At 41.8% G+C, this 11282-nt stretch overlaps 1 protein-coding gene across 1 annotated transcript; it reads right to left on the reverse strand.

The window, feature by feature from the left end:
- Positions 1-1684: 1684 nt before the first annotated feature.
- On the reverse strand, positions 1685-9901 carry pink1 (PTEN induced kinase 1). Its single transcript, XM_004070899.4, has 8 exons — positions 9433-9901; positions 7303-7584; positions 7115-7218; positions 4381-4563; positions 4107-4270; positions 3884-4011; positions 2992-3222; positions 1685-2864 (listed from the first exon to the last, which is right to left on the reverse strand). The coding sequence occupies exons 1-8, from the start codon at positions 9787-9789 to the stop codon at positions 2580-2582; spliced, it is 1734 nt and encodes a 577-aa protein (XP_004070947.1). The 5' UTR covers positions 9790-9901; the 3' UTR covers positions 1685-2579.
- Between the last annotated feature and the right edge of the window lie 1381 nt (positions 9902-11282).

Below are 11282 nucleotides of genomic sequence, written 5' to 3' on the forward strand. Positions count from 1 at the left end.
GGCATGATCTTGGTTCTGTATGTTTAACCCTTGTGCTATCCTATGACCCCACCCCTACATTGATGTGTTCTCCCTACCATTACAAAGTTGAAGAGGATTTCATGTAATCCATAGACACTAGTGAAGATCACAAATCATTGAAGAAAAAAGGTTCAGAGCACTGTCTAGTGGGTCTAGATGACCCAACTCCCAATGTTAAAGTGCCTAGGATAGCACAAGGGTTTATACTTTTTATTGTCTTTTTTCTAGTATTTAACTGTTCTGTTTTAATGACGTGTGCTTCTAACCAGTTGCACCTAAAAAAAGAGATCTGTTAATGTTAAAGAGTCTTTGTCTGCTTAAATAAAAGTTAAAAAGTCTTGGCCACAAGATTTTTTAATGACGTGTGTGGTAGTGATTTAAAATGGCAATAATCTTTACCATCATTGTGACATTGTTTTGAGCTAATAAATTAAGATTAAGTTTTCAACTTATCATAGTTTCCAGACACAAGTCAATAAATCTATTAACCTTCGTTTAAAGAGTTATTTCTGATAAACAGTTGTTCAATATAGAACAAAAGAAAAAACGCAATTCATCCAAGAGTTTTTATACTTTTATTTGCAAAACGCAGAAAAATATTTTTATTAATTTCTTTATTTACAACCATACATTATACATTCTTTCTGAATGTACTTCTGCAGAGAAGTATGTCAGAGTAGTTCAGGACATGTATGAGAGAAGTATGACGGTGGTGAGATGTGCTGTAGGTCAGACAGAGGAGTTCAAGGTGGAGGTGGGACTACACCAAGGATCAGCTTTGAGTCCTTTTTTGTTTGCTATGCTGATGGACAGGCTGACAGACGAGGTAAGACAGGAATCTCCCTGGACAATGATGTTTGCGGATGACATCGTAATTTGCAGTGAGAGTAGAGAGCAGGTGGAGGAACAGCTAGAGAGGTGGAGGTTTGCTCTGGAAAGAAGAGGTATGAAGGTCAGTCGTAGTAAGACAGAATACATGTGTCTGAACGAGAGGGATCAAGGTAGAAGCGTTAGGTTACAGGGGACTGAGGTGAAGAAGGTGCAGGAGTTTAAGTACTTGGGGTCAACAGTTCAGTGTGATGGGGATTGTGGAAAAGAGGTGAAGAGGCGAGTGCAGGCAGGTTGGAGCGGTTGGAGGAAAGTGTCAGGAGTGTTGTGTGACAGAAGAGTGCCAGCAAGACTCAAAGGAAAGGTGTACAAGACAGTGGTGAGACCAGCTCTGCTCTATGGGTTAGAGACGGTAGCAGTGAGACAGAGACAAGAGGCTGAGATGGAGGTAGCGGAGATGAAGATGTTGAGGTTCTCCTTAGGAATGACCAGGTTAGACAGGATAAGGAACGAGTACATCAGAGGGACGGCTCATGTTGCCTGTGTTAGCGACAAAGTCAGAGAAGCCAGACTGAGATGGTTTGGACATGTTCAGAGGAGGGATAGTGGATATATTGGTAGAAGGATGTTGGAGATGGAGCTGCCTGGCCGGAGGGCAAGAGGACGGCCAAAGAGGAGATATATGGATGTCTTAACAGAGGACATGAAGTTGGCTAATGTTAGGGTAGAAGATGTTCATGATAGAGTGAGGTGGAAAAGGATGATTCGCTGTGGCGACCCCTGATGGGAAAAGCCGAAAGAGAAAGAAGATAAATTATACATTCTTTTTATAGAATAACTTCCTGGGAGTTACAAACCCGCTTTAATCTCAAATTATCAACAGTTATTTTTCGAAATTTACTGAGTGATTCCATAATAACTGACAATCTTGTTAGTTTTTCTGTTAAAAAGTGCAAACAGGAACAAAGTCACATCGATCATTAAACATGCAGGAGACATGCAGGGACTGCAACCTGACACACACGCTGATAAATAAATGTGAACCTTTATGACTACACAGCAGAGAAAAATAGTGCAACGTTTTTTAAAGTACATTGAAGGGGATCCAGGGCACAGGCGAGTCAACCTCGAGCGGCGCAACAGTATCAGAGTGCATGAAAACTTTAAAGCCATGTTCACACCGCCCTCTGCAATGCGCGTTCAAGCAGCACTTCCAATAAAAAGTCTACATAGACACGCGTAAATGCGCATTTCAGGCTAGCGCTTAAAACCTTTGCATTCACGTGTCGCTACGTACATTTTAAAGACAATTTTTGAGCTCTACATACAAAACGCACGGCCATTAAACCCGTGTTGAAAGTTAAACCAGGTCGAGCTGAAATAGCCAAAATTATACGACACCAGGTCTTTTGTATGTCGGAATAAAGCATGGATTTGCACCGCTTTGACATTTCCAACTGTTGGTGGTGGACATGTCAGTAAACAGTGGGGGGAAAACAGTTTTTTTCCTGCTAAATGTGCCTTCAAAAACGCGTCTTGAACGCGCATCACATGCCCGGTGTAAACGCAGTTTCAGAGAAGCATCAGGAGCGTCTTTAATACGTCAGGATTATTCAACTTCAAAAGCAGCATATACAACCTCCCAACTTTAATAAAGTGTCTGAGAACATATAACCGCAGAAAAACTATCATAGATATCTGCTCAGCTCTGGTTGCAAAATTAAAGACATCTAAGCAGACGGGATGCGGGCCGTGTGCTGGTTTCGTCCGTAGATGAGGAAGCCCATCGCTGTGCGCAGCTCCTCAAGCTCCAGGTTCCTCAGGAAGTTCCTCTGAAGCTCCGCCTCCACCCTGTTCCCAGCAGGTCCACTGCAGCCCTTCAGCAGAACCACAGCAGACTGGCACAGTAACCACTCAGCCAGCTTTCTCATGCCAGCATTTCCCTGTTTATCCAGAATCCTCTGACCCCAAAGGGTGAGGTGCAGCATGTTTGCTGCTACACGAGCACTGGGGCGCTACACGGCAGAGATAAGACAAACACATTGAATTTATTAGATTATCGCTATATCTGCTCCTATTTATGTAATTATTAACAATAATGATTACATGAATTCAACCATTTTGAAAAAAACTTTGCTTTACCTTTGTAGGACTCCTCCTGAGGAGTAATCGAATCACTAACTGCACATCAGCGGGGGCACTGGAATGCAGGATAGGGAGCTGCTTCTCCTGGTAGCTGATGCTATGCAGTCCAACAGCATGGTAGAATGGATTTGGTTCACCAAAAATCTCGTAGGAAATGGCGCCCACAGCCCACGCATCGGCCTTGCTGTAGTCGATCACGACTCTGCGCCCAGGGACTGCAGAGGCCACCTAATGCCAGAAACGCACAGAGAGACGATGAGCCCCTGCAGCCTGCAGACACTACACCAAACGGTCTATCCAAATTAGTAAAGTAGTGATCAAACAGCTAAGTGAACTGTGACACAGCCAATTAATACATCTCTTGTATTTTAGTTTTATGGAGTACCACAGGGAAATATGTTGGGGACTCAATTTTTTCTTTTTTACGCCATCTTTATCTCTTTTACTTGATGCTAAAATACACAATTTTATGATTTTTATAATAAATGTATTACGTTTTACTAACGTCAATCATTGGTTGGGGCATCTTACATTGAAATCAATGGAAATGGACATATTACAACAAGCCAGGAAGTGGTCACTTGATAACCTGATCTGGCAGCAGATACTTTTGTTTTTGGACCTGCTTCAAACAGGAAGTCATGGTGTTTCGCATGGATAATGCATGTTTTTATGATTATGACAGAGACATTTTCTTAATAAACCACTTCTGTTTTGATGATCAGGTGGTCGTAAACACTTGGCATTTGAATAAAAACAGAAGTCATGATCACTCAGTCATTGGGATCCATGACAATTAAGACATGCTCATATGTAAGCCAGTCCTTTAGTCTTCTTTATAAAAACCACCATATGAAGATTATTTAAAACAAAAATAAAGTATTTATACCTCAGGGGCCATAAGAGAGGCATTCCCCCCTCTGTCCACCCACTGGCTGTTGAAGGGCAGCTGCAAACTCTGCTCACTTTCAGCCAGACAGCAGCCGAAGTCTGTGATCACTAAACGGGGGCAACCATCTGTGCATAAAAACAAACAAAAATAAGACAAATCCGTGGAGCAGCTGATGTTAAATAAGGTGTTTTTCCAATCAAAGTCTGGTTCTAGAGCTCACCCGAGTCAAACTCCAGCAGCACGTTGTCTGATTTGAGATCCCTGTGAGCAACGCCCTGCTTGCACAGATGGTCCACACCCTCCAGGAGCTGCAGCACCATCACAGATCTCTGCTTGCGGCTTGGCGTGCACACTTGCAGGTACTGACGGAGCGAGAAGGGGTAGCTTTGACAGAGACAAACAAGCTGGGAGTTACCACACAGAGACAGTTGACTTCTATTTTAACAAAACTCCATAAAGTTTAAATCCAGGAGTGACGTACGAGGAGGTCTTACTTTTTCATCACCAAAAACAGAGTGCGATTGTTGCCCAGGCCGCTGGGGTTGAGCCTGGCAGGAAGCACGTCTGGATACTCGTCCTGAGCGCCTGGCAGCAGCGGGACGTCCGCTGTGAACGCCCGGTACACTCTGATCACGTTGGGGTGAGCTGACACGCGTCTGGGCACGACTCCAAAGTTTCTGCACAGAAATAGATTTGGGATATTTAATATACTGCTCCTGATTCTGGCCTGAAAGACAGGACTATAAAGACATAGGGGTCAAATGAACACCTTTGACCTCAAACTGTTGATACTGCATTAATTGGGTTTCTGGAATTATCTGTGGTGAGGAAATTGTTGACTTTGGGGACATTCACACCGGATATGCAACATGTGTTCAAGAACACGCTTTCAACAAGCAGCGGGCTTCTTCCTCTTTTTTTTTCCTTTTTCTACTGTATAATAGTGAAAGTTTGCCACCTACAGTTGGAAGAGGGAAATTGAAACGTCAAAGAGGTGCAAATCTTGTGAATTTACAGCTCCATTCTGATATATGAAAGACTTGGCGTTATAGAATTCTGGCCAGACACACACCTAAATTATTCAGCTCCTCCATGATTATTTCTAAGCGTTTGGTAATTCTGTAATTTTAAGGGTTGCCATCAAATACAGTGATCCCTTGATTATCGCGGGGGTTACGTTCCAAATAGAACCCGTGATAAGCAAAACCCGTGAAGTAGAAACCTTTATTTTTTTACAATTATTATACAATGAAATTCACTATTATACATTGAAAAGAAAGAACAAACCATTTAACAGGCTAAATCAATTGTTTTTTTAACAAATAAAAGTACTTTAGAAACGTTTTTCAACAAATAACTTCTGTAGTGTGCTGTCAAATAATAATTTCAATCATCGATAAGAACAGAAGGCTTTAAATTGCGGAGATTAGCCCCGCCCACCGCGACCCGAGTGGATTAAACGGAGGAAAATTTAAAATGATTATGAAAAAAATAAAAAAAGTACAGTGGGACAGATAGTGACTCCGGTCTACTTTTTCACTGCTCTTCATACTGAGCCGCTGCATCCTCTGCAGCGTTTTTTCCTTCTGAAGCCCGCGGTGCAGCTGCAGGTGTGTTTGTTCGGGAGAGGAACATAGTGATAGGCAGTTGTTGTCGCTCTTTTTTCTTCTTTGCTAAAGATCCTTATACACCGACATGCCACCATCGATTATGTTGGAGAACTGTAATGAACGGCTCATCAAAGGGTCCCATTCTTGAGCTACTCGCTGAGTGACTTTTTAGCCAATCAGAATGCAGAACACAATGCACAATCCAAATCCGTGAAGTAGCGAAACCGTGAAAAGTAAACCGTGATATAGCAAGGGATCACTGTACATCACTAGAGTCCCTGATTGGTCAAAGCTCGACCTGGTTTCACTTTCAACGCGCGTTCAGTGGCTGCACGTTTTGTACACAGAACCTGGTGTACAAACCATTGGCCCCACCATTGGTTCTGGTGCAACTCTCTGGTCTTTCTGCAATACTGGGCTTCTCGTCTACCAATCTGGTGTGGTAAAGTGAGCGCCAGGCCTCCACCCATGTATGGTGAGAGCAATGGATAATCCATTAGATCAGGGGTTCTCAACGTTTTTGTAGCAGAGGGCCAAATTATGAACTCGACATTACACTGGGGGCCAATTTTGGTGAAAAAAAAAAAAGTTGTTTTTAATAACTTTAATGACCAAATGCCATTAACCAGGCCCTCCAGATGTTTTCCCAGTTGCGGTCGGAGGTTGCTGCCCAGATCTTCTACTCGTCTGTTAATAGTTTCATTTGACAGACTTTCTTTTGATCTGGACATACAATGTCAGCTACTTCCAGCATACATTGTTTTTACAAACTCCCAGTCAATGAAGGGCTTGCTTTGCTGGACCAAATTTCCAATTTCCAAAGCCACAATGTAGCTAGCTTCTGTCACAGCTTCACTGGATGTAGCCATTTTTGTAAACATCTGCTGTACAGCATAGCCTCGTTGTAGTTGTTGGAGATTATAGTTGCACTCCTTGCCGGTTGTCATAGTTTTTATGATTTGTGACATAGTGATGATTTTTTTGCTTGCAAATAAGGCACATGACTTTATCCAGCCCATGAGGTACGACAAAGTAAGCATTTGTCCACTTAGCTTGAAAGCGCCTTTTCTCCTCGCCAACACGTTTTTCCTCAAAGGAACCTACTCTGGCTCTCTTTTATCGAGGGCCACAAAAAAATCTTCCCGCGGGCCACCATTGGCCCCCGGGTCGCACTTTGAGAACCTCTGGACTAGATAATTCTTCTACATGCTCTTAAAATTCTAGAATGATTTTTGTGTTGCGATGGGATTTTGCTTGTTCTTTTACGGTATATATTCAAATCCCTTGTTCTCCACAAGGCAGTATGGCCTCATATCTGCCACTATACACTCTGATGGATTTTGTCATCTTTTTAAATTGCTGTGATGCAACCCTTTACGTTCATAATACGTTACATATCTATGCAAAGCCGCTAAGAAAAGCCGCTTATCTCCACGTCAGAATCAGCTGATACAAGTTGGTCACGTAAATGGTGGAAGAGTTACGGTACCTCAAGTGTGTTATTCAAGTGTCATGCTAACCGATCATCCTCCTCCCGAATAAAACACACCCAACTGTGGCTAGTGATCAGGTTCAGTAATGATTCGTTGCAGCCCTTTGACTTCGTTAACATATTTACCCGTCTAAAGTAAGTTGCTGTTTTGCTGGCGCCAGAGCGAGGGGGTCTGTGGGAACCAGCTCATGGGACATCGATCTAAAGATCGCCTCGTTTGATGACCCTGCCTGCAAACACATAGAATCACAACACCGGTCAGAAAGCGACCTTTCTTCCCCTCCCCACATACATGGGTGCTGGCCATGACCCACCCCAAAGTTCCACAGCATCTTGATTGCCAGCGGGAAGTTCCTTAGAGAGCAGCAACTCAGAGATGGCATGACGCGATTTCCTTCCTCGCCCTCACTGTCTCGTATCTGCACCGCGGCGGGCTCACCATCGCTTTTCTTGGAGCAGAAAAACTGAGGTGCAGCTTCATACACAGCTGCGTTGGATCCTTTCCCAATCTGGTTTCCTACAATGTAATCCTCCAGTTTGTATCCATAGGCCAAGGGCTTGAGCGGGCTCTGGAACTTCTTCTTTCTGAACACCGCCTGCAGTTCAGGAGAAATTAGATTCAGGTTTCATTAAAGCAGAGTTCAAAGTCTTTACTTTGGTATGTAAATGAAGTGTCCTTTTGAAATCTACAATTATACACTTAACTTTTAACACTAAAACAGCCTTGTAGAAGCCGATGCTCTGAGATTTAAGAAGCTTGACAAACTACCAGCGTGGTATCATTGATTAAAATTGTCTCATGAATTCATACAAACCTAATAGCATCAAACCAGTTATTTTTGCTAAAACTACTGCTAATGGGTTTACATTTACTCTACTTTCCTTCAGGCTAACTTCCTTGTTTTTGTTTTGTTACTTTCATATTATTGACCTCTTTTTGATGGACATGGATATTTTTTCACATAATCAGTGTGATGGCATGCATGTCACCCCTTTTTGGGCTAATTTCCACCCCTTCTGGGTCTCAAGCGGGCTGCAGGTGCATCATTTACAGCAGAGGGGGGGGTGGGGGGGTGGGGTGTCAGACTCCAGGCCTCGAGGGCCGGCCTCCTGCTGGTTTCCCAAAAATCCTGCCTTATCTGCTGCTGCTGCTGATGACTTGTGGATCAGGTGTGTTTAGCCAATAAGGAGCTTCAATGGCAGGTTGCTTGAAAAACATGTTGGACCCTCACGGCCTGGATTCTGACACCGCTGATTTACACAATCAGTTGTTGTTGCTTGGCAACAACAAAATGCTGCTAGAGAAGCGACCAGAGGGCAGGAGAGGCTAAGGAGACTGAGGTCCTTCAGAAATTGCAGGACTCTTGTAGAGATTTCATGATGGCACTGACAGGAACAGTGTGAAGATCCAGCTCCATTCTGGACATTCCTCTTCATCATCAGGATTTACTGCAATCGGTGCACTGAGGAGCTCCTTCAGTCAGAGACTTGAACACTTAGCTACAGGAATGAGAGCTTTTGCAGATCGTTCCTCCTGTCAGATATTAGACTCTAACACCTGACACTGGTCAATAGTTATTGTTATTCATTTTTCTAGTGTTTTATTTTTTTTTTGTTATTTATTTGCCGTTGTCAAAAGAGGTTGTAACAAGTGATTGATAAAGTTATATTCTATTCTAAAGTTTAAGTTTGTGTTGTTGTCAGTTGCAGCATAACTTAGTTTGTCACTTCCAGGGATGAGCTTGTACTGTCGGTTCATTTCACATTGACATGTATCAGGAGCAGACGAAACAATGCCGTTTGAAAAAATATCGTATTTGTGATGTAAAAAACATGCTGGGCAGGTCACAAGCTGCCTGCTCTGCTCCATTCCAAAGCAACAACTTGCAGACAAAGATCCGTGTTCGTTTACCTCTGGATAGCTCCAATATTGCTCACCATTTCTGCTAGGGATGAGGGTGTGGGGGCTGTAAGCTAGCGGGAGAGCATGTAAACAGAGAGCTCTCTGCAATTGGGAGAGGAAAGGGGGCGGGGTTGCTCCGTGGCAACAGTCCCGCCCACAACTCAGGGGTGAATTTCTAATAAACTACTGCAGACACTACGTCCAAGAAAACAAACGTTTTTTAAATGGAATAATCCTAATGAAAAGACCACTGGAAACGCTTTTAAAATAGATAAAAAATGATTAATTAATACATATTTTACTATAATAAATACTAACCTCATTGGACCCAATAAATGAAAGAATTAAACTTGTCAATTTATTTTATTTGAACAACAGATTTACACAGCTATGTTCTAAATTTTGTTTTTTCTATAAAATTACAGTAAAATCGATGATTTTTTTAAGTAAGTTTTAACATAAAACAGTCGCTATAAAAAACGCAAATATAAAATGTCAGATCTACTGAGGCTCAGACTGAAATGACAGCAGGAATTCATACCTTTATCTCATTGCACGTTGCCAAACTCAGCCTGTCGTCCTCAATCTGCTTCTCGATTAATCCCACACCGAGGCCAAACGCCAGAAAGACGGCTCTGTTCCGCGGTGAACCTCCGGCAAACCTCCTAACGAAGCCAGCCCACTGGAGCTGAGCTGCCAGACCCCTCAGTGAGGTGCGGTAATACCGGTATCGGAGAGGCAGGAAAGCCTGAGGCTGAGCGGTCCGGAAGGCCGGGCCCGCACGAACTCGGTCAGCTCGGAGCTTCGCTGCGACCCGACTACCTGCTTTCAGGACCCCCAGCTGAAAAATCGACCGGCCCAACTCCAGCCCTCGGCTAATAGCGTGTTTAACAGACATTGTGAGCCCAGAAGGGTTTTTAGAAACGTTTTAAAGCCCCGGGAATGCAGGTCAGCCTCAAACAGCTGCCGCGAGGAGCAAAGTTAAACAAAACAAATGCTACTGAGCATGCGCAAAGGACCTATGGTCATTGGTTTAGATAAAATACATTCATGGCCCCCTTCAACGAGTGGGAACCACAATACTGTATATTTCAGGCCTCAGCACCTTAGCGCATTTATTTTGTGTTGTGCAGTTAAAATTATCGTCTATATTTTTAATTAACGGTAATTGTTGTAACAAACTGAGTTAGAGCTGTTTGGATCCCAGCATCATTGTTTTTTTTTTCTAGTTACGGATATACTTTGAATGCATCATATTCATCCCCTTGACCCATCCTGAGAAACAGGCAGGATTGGCAGAATGATTTTAAAGGGGCGGGGAAAATACCAGTGCATTTTAAGGAAAGTTAATTATTTTCTTTGGATATTAATTTTAATTTTCTTCTTTTGTCTTTATAATGATAAGTAGTTTATTTGTGACATAAAAACTGTATTATTGAAGCAGGACCATAGACGCAGGGTAGGACTTGGAGGTTCCTGCTGAGCTTTGGTCAGAATTTGCACTGGAAGGTTAAAGGAATGATGTGACAGAAATAAAAGTTATTTTTAACACAGTATATGATGACAAATGCATAAATACATCTAAATCAGCTAACAACATTAGCTTGATTAACACATTTTTTTTATTTGTAATTATTCTTTCCCTCAATGTTAGAACTTTGTTTTCTCTGGGGGTTTCCAGACTATGTCCCTAAGTCTCTAAGATATGGAAGTTTTGTTTCACCTATAACTCAAAGTAATATTCAATTCTGAATTGACCATATCCCTGTTTAGTCCCAGTTTAAAATGCATTTTGCGATTTAGAATTCATAATGATAAAATAATAAAAAAGCATAATTAATTAAAAGTTGCAAAATGCATTTTATTTGAATTGTAGTATCAAAAAACCGTGACAGTTAATTTTAATTATTGTTCATTTTGAATTCTAAATCACAAAATGCATTGAAATGCCAATTGCAAAATGTGTGATCAAATGGAAAATTGAATTGCCTATTGAGAATTGCATGTCACTTTGAATTATGAGTGAAAAAACTTTTACAGGTACAGTTGCAGGTACCATATCAAGGTCATATTAATTTTTGTGTTAATGGAAATGCACACATAGGTTATTAAAAATCAAAATCAGTCCTATTACTCCTTCTATTGTTATTTTCACCATGAAATTGTTACGTCTGTGCTTATTCAAAATCCCTACAATAACATCAATTCTTACATTTATGACCATGATCCTTGTTATAAATATGAACAATACTAACATCACTGTTCCTTAATTCATTCATATATTTAAATTAAATTATTAATCGATATTATGCTTCTGCAATTTGGCTTTGGTTTGTTTTTCCTTTTTTCTTTTAAGGAGATTTTTTGATGCTTGGGTTTTGTTTTTCAGTA

Source organism: Oryzias latipes, chromosome 7 (assembly GCF_053564925.1).
Source record: "Oryzias latipes strain Hd-rR chromosome 7, Olatipes_Hd-rR_3.1".
Taxonomy (NCBI): Eukaryota; Metazoa; Chordata; class Actinopteri; order Beloniformes; family Adrianichthyidae; genus Oryzias; species Oryzias latipes.